The 16,906-nt window shown below is 37.6% G+C and overlaps 1 protein-coding gene across 6 annotated transcripts in view; it reads right to left on the reverse strand.

Moving 5' to 3' along the window:
* LOC140914974 (disintegrin and metalloproteinase domain-containing protein 9-like) overlaps positions 1-16,906 on the reverse strand; it is a 43,749-nt gene that overhangs the window by 23,719 nt on the left and 3,124 nt on the right. For 4 of the 6 annotated variants that reach the window (XM_073354146.1, XM_073354144.1, XM_073354147.1 and 1 more), the window contains exons 2-6: positions 7,336-7,433; positions 3,705-3,778; positions 2,930-3,008; positions 1,781-1,857; positions 90-306 (exon numbers count right to left, since the gene is read on the reverse strand). In XM_073354146.1, coding sequence (XP_073210247.1) covers positions 90-306; positions 1,781-1,857; positions 2,930-3,008; positions 3,705-3,778; positions 7,336-7,433 — 545 coding nt within the window. Of the gene's footprint in view, positions 1-89; positions 307-1,780; positions 1,858-2,929; positions 3,009-3,704; positions 3,779-7,335; positions 7,434-8,654; positions 8,728-14,150; positions 14,279-16,906 lie in introns of those variants that run through there. The other 2 variants (XM_073354145.1, XM_073354149.1) reach the window with 2 other exon arrangements.

The raw sequence follows: 16,906 nt of genomic DNA on the forward strand, positions 1-16,906 counted from the left end.
CCCTTCTGGTCTCTGAAGCAGCCCCAAAAGAGTTGTATTGGATCCAAGGATCTAAACATTTCTCAAGAGAAAAACACAAATATATTTACCCTAAAAAGCTTTTCCCTGCTGAAAGAACTGTGTGAAACATTTGTATATCTGAGATAATTCTTCACACTCTTCTCTTGGTGAAGGTTATCATTCAGCACACCACACAGAAAAGGATCTTGTTGAACATATTCTAATGGATAAAATAGGTGCTCAAATGTAGCTGATGTGTCAACTGGCTCCATACCATATCGTTTGTCACCAATGTGAAGGATTCCCCTACAATAATAAAGGTATGAGAAATTATCAAGTAGAATTTCCCGGCACTTGTAAAGGTACAACTTAGATGAATAAACTACAGCTGAATATTTCACTACTAAGAAATTTACACTGTTACCTTATTTTTTTAATATAAACAACTTTCATAACAGGCAAAGGGGAAGTTGCCCCTAAAATTAAGTGTCAGGAATGGCTGAGAATTATTCGATTAATAAAGCTGCAGGATGGCTATGGAGTTGCTCTACAGAAACTATTCTGGATCTCTGCTAGAAAGTCCTTCATTCCTCTTCTACCCACCTTTGCCCTAATTCCTGAAAGTTGCCATGCTGCGGTCATGCACAGAGTAAGGGTTTTGTGCAGCACAATCTCAGTGCACAATGCATCATGCCCAACCTCTTCCCTCCCCACCCCTACAGAGCTGAACTACTCTAGCTCTGCTGTGATGTTGTGTGAGTTCCATCACTTATTTCCCACCACAAAAGAAGCCAAGCCCAAGAGCCTATAGGCATATTCAAGCCACACCAACAGGGAGCTAAGCTCAAGGAAGTTGTGGAACCCAGGGAACACTCATGACCATACTTTGAATATCTGCACACATACGGCAAGTGGTGTCTCATTTTGTCAATTCACCACCTTTTAGTCCCCAAGCTGACCCGTCTGTCTAACAAAAACATTATTGTAATTTAATGTAACAGAGTTACTGTGTGGGTTTTAGAAGCCTGCTTCTAAATGCAAACTTATCAACATCACTGCTATTATTTGTAGAATGATTATAGTGTGCTACGCTCTTATGCTATACGGAAACATTAGACAGTGATGCAGAGCAATTATTTAATTTATTGTTTACACTGTGGTAGCGCACAGGACTCCAAACAGGGCATCTCTGTGCTTGGCCCCATGCCCTATATAATGAAAAACAGTCCCCACTCCCCTAAAAATTTACAATCTAAGTAAACAATGCTTTTGTTTTGTGAAAATTTTATCTTTAGTAACAGATTAACTTCAGGTTACTCAAACTTTGCCCTGGTGAGGGCTGCACTAGGAATTTGTATATCTTTGGTTTGCATGCTGGAGCAGGTTGCAGTCAATAGGGAGATGCAGCCCTATGGGGGGTTACATGTTCCAACATCACATGCTGTGCTCCATCTACATCCACCAGGCTGCTTAACACAAGATGTAGTATTGCATATTGGGACATCTAGGTGGAATTTTCAAAAGCACTCAGTGTTAACCGAACTCTACTACCATTCACCACTGAATTCAACGGGAAGGAAATTATATTAATGCTCAGCATTTTGAAAATCCATACCCTTGTCCCTGAAAAGCAGCATTACAAAATTGTATAGGTTGAACTGTGGCCACTCCCGGATTCATTCGTTCTTATGTAATAAAAAATGGAGATTCTGAACAACAATACATTTTCTTGGTATATCAGTCAATGATACATTGAAAAGTGAAAAGCAAAAAGTAATACCTAAGACCATCACATGTACTAAGAGCAAGCATAGAATCAGCAACTCCTTCAACAACTCCACCATAGTAACAGTGTGTCTGAAACACAATGAAACCACATAATTAATTACATAACAGTATTTTTTTCATTCAAGTGAAAGACCCAGACTACTCATTTGCACAATAGTTTATTTATTAGGGCCAGATTTTGCCAGCTTTACTCAGAACTCTACAAGTTGTCTCAATTTTCTTCCATTGGATTACTCTTGGAGTAAAACACTACTCACTGTGAGTAAGCACAGCAGATTTTGGCCCTTCATTGGTGAAAAAATTTGTAAAATAATTGGTAAAAAAAATTTCCCCTCCTTGACAAGGGAGGGAAAATGCCCAATTTAACCCATTCTCAATGTCTGACAAACCACATGGATCTATTTTGTCCATCCTGTTCTTTGGCAGGTAAATCCTACTTTTAAAGCCTGAATTGTTCAGGAAGCACGTTTAAGCACATACTTAAGTTCTACTGAAGTCTCATGATTAAAGTTGAGTACATATTTAGATGCCTTCCCGAACAGGAATAAACATGGGCATGTGCTTAAGCATTTTCCTGAATCAGGGCCTCAAAACTGGGCAACTCTGCATCTTGATCCAAAAATGTGTGTTACACAATGGCTATATAATCAACTAACCTAATTTCAGTATTTATGTAAGCTTCCAGAGCATCCTTCTTATACATTCACATATTTCTGAAAACAGGAGTTATTGCAGACACCATGTCATCATAAATAGCAACAGGTTAAACATACTTAGAGTTAAGATTATAGCACGGCAGCCTTATATTTTATGCCCATTGGTAACAATGACATAAAAATACCACACGTTAAAGCAGGAGTGCTCAAGAAGGCCTAAAACTTGATCCAACACAACCTTCTATTATTTTCTAGTTGATCTTTGAGTGCCTTATTCATTGTTGTGAACTCAAGCAATTGTCACTCCTATATCAGGGAAGATATAAACACAACCAGAATTAATGGTTGTGTATAAGTATTTTTGTTTAAAAATGTATTTAAATGTATATGCAACCTTGTGGACAGCCTTTGGTGTCACAAAGCTTAGCTCCCCTGTGCTAAAGACACAGTCTGACACAAAAATTGAACTTTAATAAGCACAGTACCTTCATATTTGAATGGGTAGCCTCCAATTTCCCATTTTTGCTGTATGTATATAGTACAAAATCTTCACTAACAAGATTTCTGAAAACAAAAATAAACTGCTGCTGTTTTAAGTGTCTATGACAAAATATACATCAAGTATCGTATTCAGCAATACATTTTGAGGGTAACACTTCGATGATAACTTTACTATTAAATACGGTAGAAGGACATAGAGTGTAAAATAGGATGTTTTTTTTAAAAAATCAGCTGCATCATTTTGAGAATAATTTACTTTTAAAATTTTTGTTACCAAAAAAATCCGTAACTGTATTGTTTTTTTAACTTGATTCATTCTTTCAGTTATTGGAAAAGTGGCTGGCCTATAAACTTTTGGGGATTGATAACAACAAAATTAGACAAATTCCTCTACAATAATTAACAAAAATAGGTAGCAGAAATCTAATTTTGCACTGATTTATTTTTCAGTGAGAACTTTTTCTTCTGTAATAAATCTCTATAAATAGTATGCTTTTTGGCACATTGTTTCTTATATACAGTGGAGCTAAGTGAAAATTTCATCAGAATTTTTAAAAAAATGTACTACAATAACATTTTCACATTTTATTTTATCTGTTTTCAAGCCAGCTCCTTTATACACTATTTATTACCACCTCACTTTCATAACATACTACCATTTTAGACTGCTTATTCCAAACAATCTTCAATACAAAAATAGTGGTCTCTATTAAGTAAAATCCAAAATTGAAATGCGTCTTAGAATACTGTATAACCTACGTATTTTTCTTTAGTTTTAGGATGTATGTTCCATTTGCAGTTTGAATCGAATAAGAGCGATCATCTGAATGGTCCTGAAAACAAAACAAAAAATATCCCTTGGTTACGCAGTTCCCTACCTGATCATAAATTCATATTTTCTCTAACCAAAAAAGGCACTACTACTACTTCTGTTCAACATTTTAGGTATATAACAAATTTACAAAGAGAGATATTCTTAAAACCTCATGCTTTGTATATTCCACAGTGATGGCGGCATTCCCTGCAATATTTTTTATTATATGGAGAGGCGTTGTAGTCATGTCGGTTCCAAGATATTACAGAGAAAAGGTGGACGAAGTAATATCTTTTACTGGATCATCTTCTGTTGGTGAGAGAGATGAGCTTACAAAGAGCTGTTCTTCGGGTATGGGAAATGTAAAAGGACACTCTAAGTTGGTTCAATAAAAGATATTACGCTCTTTATCTTTTTATTGACATTTTACATTCCATGCAGCTAGGAGAACGTCATGGAGAAGACACAAGAGAAAACAAACAACCAGTAGAAGGATTAAAATACTCTGCTAATAGAAACGAGGAGTACTTGTAGCATCTTAGAGACTAACAATTTATTTAGGCATAAGCTTTCGTGGGCTAAAACCCACTTCATCAGATGTATGGAGTGGAAAAAAACAGTAGGCAGGTATATATACACAGTATATGAAAAGATGGGAGTTGCCTTACTAAGTGGTGGATCAGTGCTAACGAGACAATTCAGTTAAAGTGGAAGTGGGTTATTTTCAACAGTAGAATACCAAGGGAAGAAAAATCACTTTTGTAGTGGTAATAAGGCCAATGTAAACAGGGTGCCCATTTCAAACAATTGACAAGAAGGTGTGAGTAACAGTAGGGGGAAATTAGTATGGGGAAACCTAGCCCTGTAACAAACCCCCGTTGCCAACTCTGTCCGCATATCTATTAAGGGACACCATCATAGGACCTAACCACATCAGCCACACCATCAGTGGCTTGTTCACCTGTACATCTACCAGTGTGATATATGCCATCATGAGCCAGCAATGCCCCTCTGCCATGTACACTGGCCAAACTGGACAGCCTCTACGCAAAAGAATAAATGGACACAAATCAGACGTCAAGAATTATAACATTCAAAAACCAGTCGGAGAACACTTCAATCTCCCTAGACACTCAATTACAGACTTAAAAGTGCCAATTCTTCAACAAAAAAACTTCAGAAACAGACTCCAATGAGAAACTGAAGAACTGGAATTATTTTGCAAATTGAACACCATTAATTAGGTCTGAACGAAGATTGGGAGTGGATGGGTCACTATAAAAACTAATTTCCCCCTACTGTTACTCACACCTTCTTGTCAATTGTTTGAAATAGGCCACCCTGATTACATTGGCCTCATTACCACTACAAAAGTGATTTTTCCTCCCTCGGTATTCTACTGTTAACAATAGCCCACTTCCACTTTAATTGAATTGTCTCATTAGCACTGACCCCCCCACACACTTGGTAACACAACTCCCATCTTTTCATGTACAGTGTATATATACCTGCCTACTGTTTTTTTCCACTCCATGCGTCTGATGAAGTGGGTTTTAGCCCACGAAAGCTTATGCCCAAATAAATTTGTTAGCCTCTAAGGTGCCACAAGGACTCCTCATTGTTTTTGCTGAAACAGACTAACATGGCTACCATGCTGAAATCTGCTAATAGAGACTTTTATGGAAATGTGACAATATAAACATATGTTAATAGGAGAGCAGAAAATAACCATGAGCAGTGGTAAATCCAGACTAGCAGTCTAGGGTTCTATACTCTCAAGAACAGATGCCCCTTACTAATTCATCAGGGTGAAATAATGGAAAAATTAAAGCTGGGCCAAAAACCAGCCAAATTCTGTTTTCTGAACAGTGAAGAGCCAGCATAACTGGTGTCTGCCACCTCCCGTGGGATGTACATTAGAGCAAGTATGGAGCTGCACTCCAGCTATTCTTGGGCAACCAAGCATATTTAGAGCTGCCAGAGGCTGCTCTAATCTGTATCAAAACCGAAACTAACTCCTTACTGATCCCAGAATCCAAGGAGTGCAAAGATAGCTTAAAGCCTACACTTTATGCTGAGCAGAGCTTGTCTGGACCCATGAATCAGGGCCTCCGTAATGAAATTATGATGCCAGGCTGGTGATGGGGATGCACTGTTGCATCTTTCATTATAACATCTCCTCCCACACACTTAGAAAGAGAGTGACTTTCATCTTATTTCAAATTTAAAACATGGGACACTAAGCATTACTACTAAAGCTTTTGGCATAAAACTGACAATAAGATTTTTGAAAATGATTTTTATGGGATAATAAATGGAGAATGAGCAGTGCTTAAAAGAATGGAATAGCTTATCATAATGAGCTGAATACAGAGTGATTATTTTTGTGATTACCAAATAGAAATTCCAATTCTTAGTCATTAATGGTGGGCTTTTCAAAAGCACTCAGCATTGGCCCAACTCTACTGTCACAGAAGACAACTGGAGTGTTACTGCTGACTTCAATGGGAGCAAATTTAGGCTATCACCCAGCACTTTTGAAAATCCCCATCCAAAAGAGCTGTATTTTAATAGTTATACTGCAAAAAGTGTAGGAAAGCACCAAGGGGAGGCATATGTGGAAAAGTATCTCTTCTTTTGTAAAATCAGCATCTGTATTCTTCTCAGATGACTAACTATCCTTCTTAAATTAAAAAAAAATCTTTAAAAATAATTCATTATTGTTTAACACTGGGTTATTGCTTGTAGTGTCAATACAGTCCATGTGTATCGATGTTGTAATTTGTCTTCCTACCTTATATGTTTCATTTAAAACTTTTATTACAAAAGAAGGGAGAAAATGATCCATTGTGTAGAGTAAAAACAAAGAATTTGAGGCCCAATCATAATATAATGCCTTGTGGCACTCCTTATGCAAATCATCATAGCCCAATGAACAATATTCAAATTCCACAGGTCAGTTCACTGAAAGATAACTAAATCTGACCCATTATACAGTATTTCCCTGGCAACCATAGTCTAACTTGGAGGCAAAAATTATCTGAAACATCCATTAATATTTTTTCTCTCCTAGGGAATTTATCACTCCTTACTCACTCAATTAGCCCCACGGAATTAAATTGAACAATTTGTGCAATGCAAGTATGACTGGGCCCTTATTTATGGTGAAAGGTACTAGGATGACCGAAGTCCTCTGTTTAGCCAAAGAACAAGCACAGTATGGACAATGTCAGTTCAAATTTCCCTACACTTTCTAACTGGACCCAGAGGAAACACCTGACAGTTTTCCCATGTTCATTCAGATTTTTGTCTCTGCTAAGATTGCCAACAAATGTAGCAATCAGTATGAACTGAACTAGAGGTTTGTGTGATGTGGACTGAGAAGACCATCTCTTGCCTGTTTTGAAGCCAATTCTGAGAGCTAAATAATTCACTCACAAACGTGCAACCCGCTGAAAGGTATAGAAGAGATTACTGACTATTCTACATAGTAGGGTGTATTCTTTTATATATATTGTAGTGCAATATTAACAGTAACAAATAATTCATAAAAAAAGTTTGGATAGAGAAACAAACCTCATGTAAATATGTGTGGCGTCTCTCCCTGCCTGTTAAACTTCGCGGGGTAATTATTTCGAATGTTGAAAGTCTAGATGTCTGATGAGAGGATGCACCTAAAAATAAAATTTAAAATCTCTAAAGAAATAGAAAGAGTAAATAATTCACAAATTCTGTATGTTCACAATGCTCATCACTGAAAACCAGTTTAATCAGCGGCAACTAAGTGCAGGAAGAGAAAGGATGGTCTCATAGTTAAGGCAGTTGAATGCCATAGTAAACTGGATTCTATCCCTGTCTTGGCCAGAATTCCTATGTTATGCTGGGCAAGTCACGTAAATCAAAATTTTCACAGGTGGCCAATGTGTTCCTCATTTTCTGGGTATCCACCTTGAGGCTCTTAGGGTCTGATTTGCAGAAGTACTGAGTGCCCACAACTGCATCTGGAGTCAATAAGGGTATGTCTACACTACAATTAAAAACACCCAGCTGGCCCATGTCAGCAGACTTGGGCTTGTGGGGCTCGGGCTAAGGGGCTGTTTAACTGTGGTTTAGACATTCAGGCTCAGGTCCCAGAGCCCAAGCTCCAGCCCAAGCCCGAACGTCTACATTGTAATTAAAAAGCCCCTTAACCAGACCCCTGCAAGCCTGAGTCAGCTGACACAGGCCACCCATGGTTTTTTAATGGCAGTGCAGACATACCATAAGAACTCTGCTCTGAACATAATAAAGTGCTATAACATGCTAAATACTCTGAAAAATTAAGTCCTCAAATTAGTCAAATTTGTTGACACTTTAGACAATTTTGGCTTTAATCTCTCTGCAACAGTTCCCCCATGTGTAAAATACCACCTCATTTCGTAGGGGTGATACAAAAATAAATTAATTAATGTTTGAAAAGATTTAAAATATTACAATGATAACACCACAGAAAAGCCCATGAGGAAATTCATAATTCTGTGCTCAGTACAGGGTTTGGATGGTGTGTAGTAAATAATATATGGTGCCACACATTAAATGACCAGGATTAAAAAAAAACCTAGATAACCACCCATTCACTGAATAAGCCTGGAATCTTGTGGAAAAAATAATATGTGATCATGTAATTAAAAACTGGATCATAACGCCTACAAAAAAGGGAACAAATTAAGGTTGTACAGGTGACATTAATTTTGGCATTTTCTAACTTTTGAGTGCTTGATTTTGCAACCTTAATAATGTTCCTTTAATGTAGGGTGGTGTGATTTTTTTGTTTTCTCTTCTGTAACTTCCTATGTTTGCATGAAACTTAAAAACTAAATAAAAATAGAAATTTCATCATGTAGAACTGCACTCACCCCAACAGGGACATCTGCCGGGTTGGTGTCTTTAGATCCACAGCAAAGTTATCTACAACTTAAGCTAACAGAGTAATCGGTAGAAGTAGAAGGCAGTTATCGTCTATGTGGACCAACCACTAGGGTGGCTGGAGACACACACTTTGCCAGTCTGTTTCACAGTGATTTGCTAGACAGCAAAGAAATGCTGAGACTCAGCAATAATGGATTCAATTTGAAGTTCTACAGGGAAGTGTGTTGGGTAGTTACAGATCCCTCTGCCCCATCTCCTCAGCTCACCACTGCTCCCTGCCCCTTTTTTCTCCTATCCCCAACTCCCCAGCTCCTGCCCTGTCCTCTCCCTTGCTGATATCCCCTTAGCTTCTGTCCATCCCTCGGGTCTGACTCCTGCCCGTCTCTATCCATAGTTCCTTCCCTTCCTCCCCCATACTTCCCCTCTTTCTATATCCCTTCCTGGTTTTTGGCTCCCCTTTGCTCCTGCTTCTATTCTCCCTCCCTACCCAAAGTCCTGCCACATTCCCACTAATATACATCTCTTCCCCCACCCTGTTCCTTACCTATCTGCATCACACACAAGGCTCTTCCTTCACCTTGCTGCCTGGGCATGGCAATAAGGCGACATTGAGAGCACACAAGACAGTGCCCCTGCTCAGTTCCTGGGCATGGTGCCACAGCAGCCACTGTAGCCAGGAGGGACAATTTCAGGGTATGGTGCATGGGTAGTCCAATCAACATACAGGAGCTGTGAAGGGATGGAACATGCTCAGAGCAGACTGAATCTTCACAGAATTTATCTGCCCAACTCTAGCATGTGAAATCAGATTTTTCAGAGACTTATAATTTGGCCAAATTTGGGAAGAGTTTCACAAGAATGGCAAGGGCACATCCCTGATACGAACAAAACCCTCTGCCAAATGTCAAGTCCCTGCTCCAATGCATGGAGGCTCTAGAGCTTCTCAGAGAAATGGAAGAATTTTTTAACCTTGGAAACACAATCCATTTCACCCTGGCCTCCTTCGCGGAAATGGCATGGAAAATGTCAGTCCAAACGGTTTAAGTTTGGCAAAGTTATATGCAAGTGAAAACAGGGTCTTACAATAGAAACAAACAACTATAGAAATCACTACTTGTGCCACCTATAATAAATGACTCGCCTTTTTCTTTTCATTTGGTACAGTATCAAAACACAAGACAGTTTATGAAATAGCTCAGTCAGTGGTTCTCAAACTTTTGTATTGGTGATCCCTTCCTCAAAGCAAGCCCCCGAGTGTAACCACACTTAGAAATTAAAAACACTTTTTTATATATTTAACAATATTATAAATGCTGGAGGCAAAGCAGGATTTGGGGGTGGAGTCTGACAGCTCACAACTCGCATGTAATAACCACATGACCCCCTGTTTGAGAATTCCAATAGCAGGACATGAATGCCAGATGTATCTTTACTTTTTGCAACTCTGTTGACTTTTTCCGGTTTCTAAGCTGAATTTGTGTATTGCTTTTTTAGCTATTAACAGGTCCCTGTGGTTACTCAATTGGCTAGCAACTCTGGTCATGCAGCCAATCCTTAATGACACTTCTTGGTTGAGTATGCTTTAACACTTACATTTGAGGTTTCAACATCTCAATCATATATCAGGTTGCACCATCTGAATATGAATGCTGGTGATATGCTTTTTCTTAACAGACTGACCATTTTATTAATCATTTTTCTTATTTCATCTAAAAGTACATTTGGTTATCACTCACTTAAAGCCTTTTTTTAAACTTTACTATTTCAAAGAGTATTTAAAATATACACAGCATTAAAGTGACTTCCTTTTTTCACTATCTGGTATCAGTGGCTAACGAGCTAGTGGTTTTTAACTTGAGAATCATTTTAGCGCATCTATCATGAACTCCTGCTTACATATAAACAAACAATCTGTGTTAACTCTACCAGAGATTATTTTATTTCTTAGATCGAGGCAGAAAATTATGCCTGGACATAGGCACACATAAAATTAAATCCATAGATAAAATCCATATTTTATAGTACTCTCCTTATGCCTCTGGGGTACAAATCATGCTACCACACATGGCTGCCACACTCCACCCAAGAAGTAGTAGCAATGCAGTGTTACTGAGTACATATAATTTCTAAAGTTGTTTGGTAAAATCTGGCAAGAATGGCACCACACAGGTGTAAAACATTACTACTGAAAATAATTTGATAGTGGAAAGATAGGAGAAAAATGTGGGAAAGTAGTAAACAATTATTTTTAAATAATGGTTCCCTCTGACCCCCACCATTTTAGTATCCGGAGTCTAATTGTAACATGGAAGTAGAATAGAAACTCACTCAACTCCAACTTGAAGAACCATTGTGAATTAACAAATTTGGAGAATTAGTACACAAAACAAAGTAAAAGGTTAACATATCACAAAATATACACTGTTTATTTGACATGTGTAGTTCAGTTTTAATATTTTAGTATATTTCATAGAACCATGTGGAAATATACAGATGAAGAGCATTATATAAACGCTAAGAAGAATTATTATTTTATTATTTATTCTATAGTATATTTCATAAACATTATGATGATATGAGACTACAGCTCTTTGCTACTAAACCTTCACTAAGAAAATTTGGTTTGCAAATTATGGGTATGAATTAGCAAAGTGTAAATTAATAAGGTTGTCCTTTATTTCAGTGGCTTCCTAGCTATTAAACATCCATTGGGAAAAAAAGCAAAATAAGGAGCAACAGGTAGCTTTCAATTTAGGCCACAATCTGGAAAACTTCAGGTATTTTATTATGCATGTAAATTGCCTTGAATTTAAAGAGACTACTCACATGCATAAAGCTAAGCACATAAGCAAATCTTTGCAGGATTGGGGATTTATCTATTTTCACAGACAGTTAAATTTAAGAGGTGTCAGACCATCCAGAGAGCAAGAAGAATACAGTAACTGGAGAAGATAAGAACTTTGCATGTGCACCTTTTTATTTTTTCAAACACTCATTAACTGCAGACTTCAACATGCCATATGCTCAGAAAAGCCTATATCATAATCTCTTTAATATAATAAATATGTGGTGACAATTTTAGAAATAAAATGAAAAAAACTGTATCATCTCAGTGTTTTTATTTTGGACTTAAAAAACATCAATCTAAAATGACTGCAGCTTAAATTATCTTTCTACCCAACTAATCTAACCACATCAACCCCACTTTCCCTTTGAAATCTCTCCACAGGTTTCTCTTTCTGCACTGAATTAAATTTTGACTTCTTGTCTTTGTCTTCAAGGTCGTGCATAACTCTCCCTCTCACTACTTTTATAACTTTGTTTCCTCATGTTGTCCCCCACCCCCAACCCAGCTAATCCAGCAATGACAGCTTTCATGTCCCATTTTGTTTGTTTCTGTTAGTCATCACTACACCCTATTCCAACACACCTTCTGGCTTATTTCAGAATTATATATACACATATACAGAATTATATATACACATATTCTCTGTGTATATATAAAGCCTGCTGCAGTTTCCACGATATGCATTTGAGGAAGTGAGCTGTAGCTCACGAAAGCTTATGCTCAAATAAATTGGTTAGTCTCTAAGGTGCCACAAGTACTCCTTTTCTTTTTGCGAATACAGACTAACACGGCTGCTACTCTGAAACCTTCAGAATTAGAGTACTTCAGTGGTACAGCTGTTAACCAGGAAGCTGGAGATCAAAAGTCTGATTAGAATCTGATCTCAGCAATGCAGCTTTACATTGATGTAAACACCAGGTTCAAATGGTGAACTTTACCTGATGACCTTTCCTTCCCATTTGTTGTCTACTCACTGCGTTTGGTTTAATCCCTGCTGAAGTCAACAGAAAGTCTCCTGTTGACTTCAGTGGGGCTAATGGAGAGTAAATTATAAATTAATTTTAATAAAAGCAAACTGTTTTTCCGCACTTGAACTGTGCTCTCAGATAACAACCCAAAAGGATTTCATCTCAAATATAAGACAAAATCACTCATGGCACAAAAAATTCCATGGAAGCAATCCAAAGTGGCACAAAAAAATCCACAATGTTCTCTTCACAGAGTAGGAGGAAGGTTCTTCAGCACAATTTCTGTAGATGGTTTCTTCCCTACTAAAATCTCAAAGACTTTCTAAGGGTTGAGTGCAGTACAACATTATTAAGGAGGACTCTCCAATTAAAATAATATGGTTTCCTTCCACAAAGAAACATGTTTTGGGTTTGTAACACCGGTAGGATTTATAGTTTCAGTAGTTAGATTTTGTAACTCACTTATAAAAATAGCCTTCTAAAATATTAGTACTTAGCACTTACTGTGTATGTTGCTTTTCATCTTCAAAATACTGATAAATATTAACTAATCTGCACAATCCCCTTTTTTCCCCATGTGAGATATGTATGTATTTTTATCCACTTTTAACAGATGAGAGAACTGAGGCACAGATGAACTAAGTATCTTTCCAGAACCCACAGAGGACATTGAGTCAGGGTCAGAATAGGGTTTAGAACTCCAGAGATCCAGGGTCATAACTTTATGCTAATACCACACCTGTAAAAATACTGAATACTGAAATGTCCAGTAACAAAGCTAATTTTCTACATGTTGAAAACAATCCTGCCCTCACCTAACTCACGAGCATCACCATTGTCAATAGAATTGAATTTTTTCACAGTCTGTTTTATGTGAAAGTATGGCATTGGAATGGAAGCATATCTCATTTATCCTATTATCTTCATAATGCTGTATGATCAGAGATATAATACATCACCAAATTAATTTTTAAAACAAGTTCTATTAATTTATATCTTGATACTAGAAGGGGAGGGAAGTACAAAAAAATTACTGTAATCGAGTCACAAAAATACAGCTGTACAAGTAATGATCCACACACACTATTATTTTGTTGAATCCTAAATGAAAATTAATAAGAAATTAAAAAATGAGAAGTCCAACAAAAATACACAATTATTTTAAGGGAGAATTCCCTCACATCACAGAAGACCTGAAATGTTTTATCCATTGTTCATCACAGATGAGGGCCAGTTATTCTAACTGTCACAACCAATACTTTATACAGAGCCTAACACAATGGGGCCTGGCTTCTAAGCACTACCATAATACACTACCATACTACTACTAAGTGAAATCAAGGAACATAAACCTGTCTATTGGTATAAATGTGCATTATTAAACTGACTAGGATCATTACACTCAGAATTCCAGTCTGTTCAGGTGGTAAAATAAGCAAGACTGCTTGTCATACAAGCTGGCCAATGAAGCAGAAAAAGAACATACCATACTTACACACTTGTCACACAGAAAAAAAGATGTATCTACAGACCTCATCCTGCAGTCAATACATTTCTCTGGGACTCGTACAAGAATTTTGCTTGAATAAAGAGTTCTGGATCATGACTTATTTGCACGAGCATAATTTGCAGCAACTTTCTCACTGAATATTAAAACTGAAGCTCACCTGCTGTATGAATTGGCTTTCCAATAAATATTAGTCCAAAACCAAACAAAAGTAAGCTGCATTTTAACATGGTTATTTTTCTCTGCGCAAACACTTCATCTACTAAGCTGTTCAGAAACACTGTTTTACTGAGGATGGTGCTCTTACCAGCAGTTTCCCTAAATGAAAGAACTGGAAAAACTAGAATCTTTTGTTGTCAAGGCAAACAATAGATAGCACTGAAAGAGTATTTCAGGCATGTTAGCAAACACTCCCAAGGAAGAAGGAAATAAAATTTCTCACATTGTGCTTTTCAAAAACTGGTTAGACAACTTACAACAAACCCAATATAACATGATTGTAAATGCTGACTGGAGAAGCCAACTGACTGACCCCATTACAAGACAAAACTGATTTATTCTAAAACCCTTTGAGATCAAAGACCAGAATTCTGAGACCAGCAACAATATACTCTCAAATGCTAGACAGGAAAACAAAGCATCATATAAGCTAGGTTACTGAATTCATATGAACCAGCTCAACAAAAATGCATCTTAAAATGCACCAGAATTACTCAGGTTCAATTTGTAATTGTTCTCTGTTTTGCACTTTAGGAATTTTTATTTCACAAAAATGTTTGAAAATATTGTCCCTATGAACACACAGAAATCACACATTAACCATATAATCCAGAAATCACCGGAAACAAATGCATAACTTTATAGATATTTTCCATCTCTAATTTCTGTGGTGTCTCATCAGCGTTCAACAAATTCATTCTGGACTACCATACACGCAATGTTTGCAGATTTGGGTTCTATGACTGTATGCCTTAACCCAACAGCACAGTTAAGCCTGTGTAATAGGTACAAAAAAAGTCCTTGTTGTTATCACATGTTCAGTGGTCTTTTTCATCTCACTGAAACAGTTTTTACAATAACGTTGGTAGTGAAAAAAGAGCTGCTATTGGGCATTTTTTCAAATATTATATACTGGTTTAAATACATACATAGTGATAGAGTTGGTCAATGACTGATTATTAGTCTTCTCCATGATCAGGCGGAAGACTCAAGTTGGATGTCTAGATCTGGACTTTTGTTTTCCTGGTCAGCTGGAGGGATGGGAGATTGAGAGCTCTTTAACTTGCTGTGTAATAAAATTCCTGACAACAAAGGTAAAGACAGCACTGATTCCACTCTGAAAAGTGTATAATTTCTGTAAGCTTTGTTTGATGGGAAGAAAAAAGTTAGGTCCCAATCCAGTAAAGACTTACACATGTAGTTAACATTACACAGAACAGTCCCACTGATCTCAAAGCATGAGCCACAGTGGATAAAGTTAAGCATGTGCATCAGTCTTTGCAGGATCAGAGCCTCAGAAAGCAAAGATTTGATGCTACACTACTGCAGTAGAGGGAGGTTTTAATACTGACTTCAGCTGAAGCTGGATCAGACCCTACATGAGGAAGGATCCTCAGGATAAAGATAATAAAAACGTAAGAACATAAGAAAGGCCATACTGGGTCGGACTAATGGTGCATCTAGGCCAGTATCCTCTCTTCCAACAGTGACAATTGCCAGATGCTTCAGAGGGAATGAACAGAACAGGGCAATTATTGAGTGATCTAGCCCATTGTTGACTCCCAGCTTCTGGCAGCTAGAGGCTTAGGACACCTAGAGCATGGGGTTGTGTCCCTGGCCATCTTGGCTAATAGCCATTAATGGACCTATCCTCCATGAACTTATTTCTTTTTTAACCTATTTATAGTTTTGGCCTGTATCCTGTAGCAATGAGTTCCACAGGTTGACAGTGTGTTGTGTAAAGTAGTACTTCCTTTTGTTTTAAACCTGCTGCCTATTAATTTCACTAGGTGACCCCTGGTTCTTACACCCTCTAACAGCAATATCAAAATTTCACCAAATGCAGTGCCTTTCATGTCTTAGTGTTTAAACTGAAGACTGAAATCCTTGTTTTTACTATCAAGATTTGATAATCTTCTGGGTTTTTTTATACTTTCCTTTTTGTCCTTCACTCTCACACAAAAGTTCGCTTCAGACACAAGAATTTTGAGTTAGGTGAAACAGATCATAATCAATCACAATAAATATCCACTGAAATAATCTGTTCAGTAACAAATTCTAAAATAAATTTGAAGACTGTGTGCATGATGAAAGCCAGTCAGCAATCAACTCTTTCTTTTAGCAGAAAAAGTGTACTATTATCACATTATGTATTTAGGCTCTGATGCTGCTCCAAAGTTAAATCAACATCAAAATTCCCTTCCAACTTCAACAGTGCAGGATCAAGCCAATAGCTTTTCCACTTCTTTACTTATCTACCTCACATGGCTGTTATGAAAAAATAACCACTGATTTTTCTAGGAGGAGGGCAGGAAAAGGGAGGTTTCAGAGTAACAGCCATGTTAGTCTGTCTTCGCAAAAAGAAAAGGAGTACTTGTGGCATCTTAGAGACTAACCAATTTATTTGAGCATGAGCTTTCGTGAGCTACAGCTCACTTCATCGGATGCATACCGTGGAAACTGCAGAAGACATTATATACACACAGAGACCATGAAACAATACCTCCTCCCACCCCACTGTCCTGCTGGTAATAGCTTATCTAAAGTGATCATCAAGTTGGGCCATTTCCAGCACAAATCCAGGCTTTCTCACCCTCCGCCCCCCCCCCCCCCACAAACTCACTCTCCTGCTGGTAATAGCCCATCCAAAGGGACCACTCTCTTCACAATATGTATGATAATCAAGGTGGGCCATTT

Source organism: Lepidochelys kempii, chromosome 7 (genome assembly GCF_965140265.1).
Source record: "Lepidochelys kempii isolate rLepKem1 chromosome 7, rLepKem1.hap2, whole genome shotgun sequence".
In the NCBI taxonomy this organism is placed as follows: Eukaryota; Metazoa; Chordata; order Testudines; family Cheloniidae; genus Lepidochelys; species Lepidochelys kempii.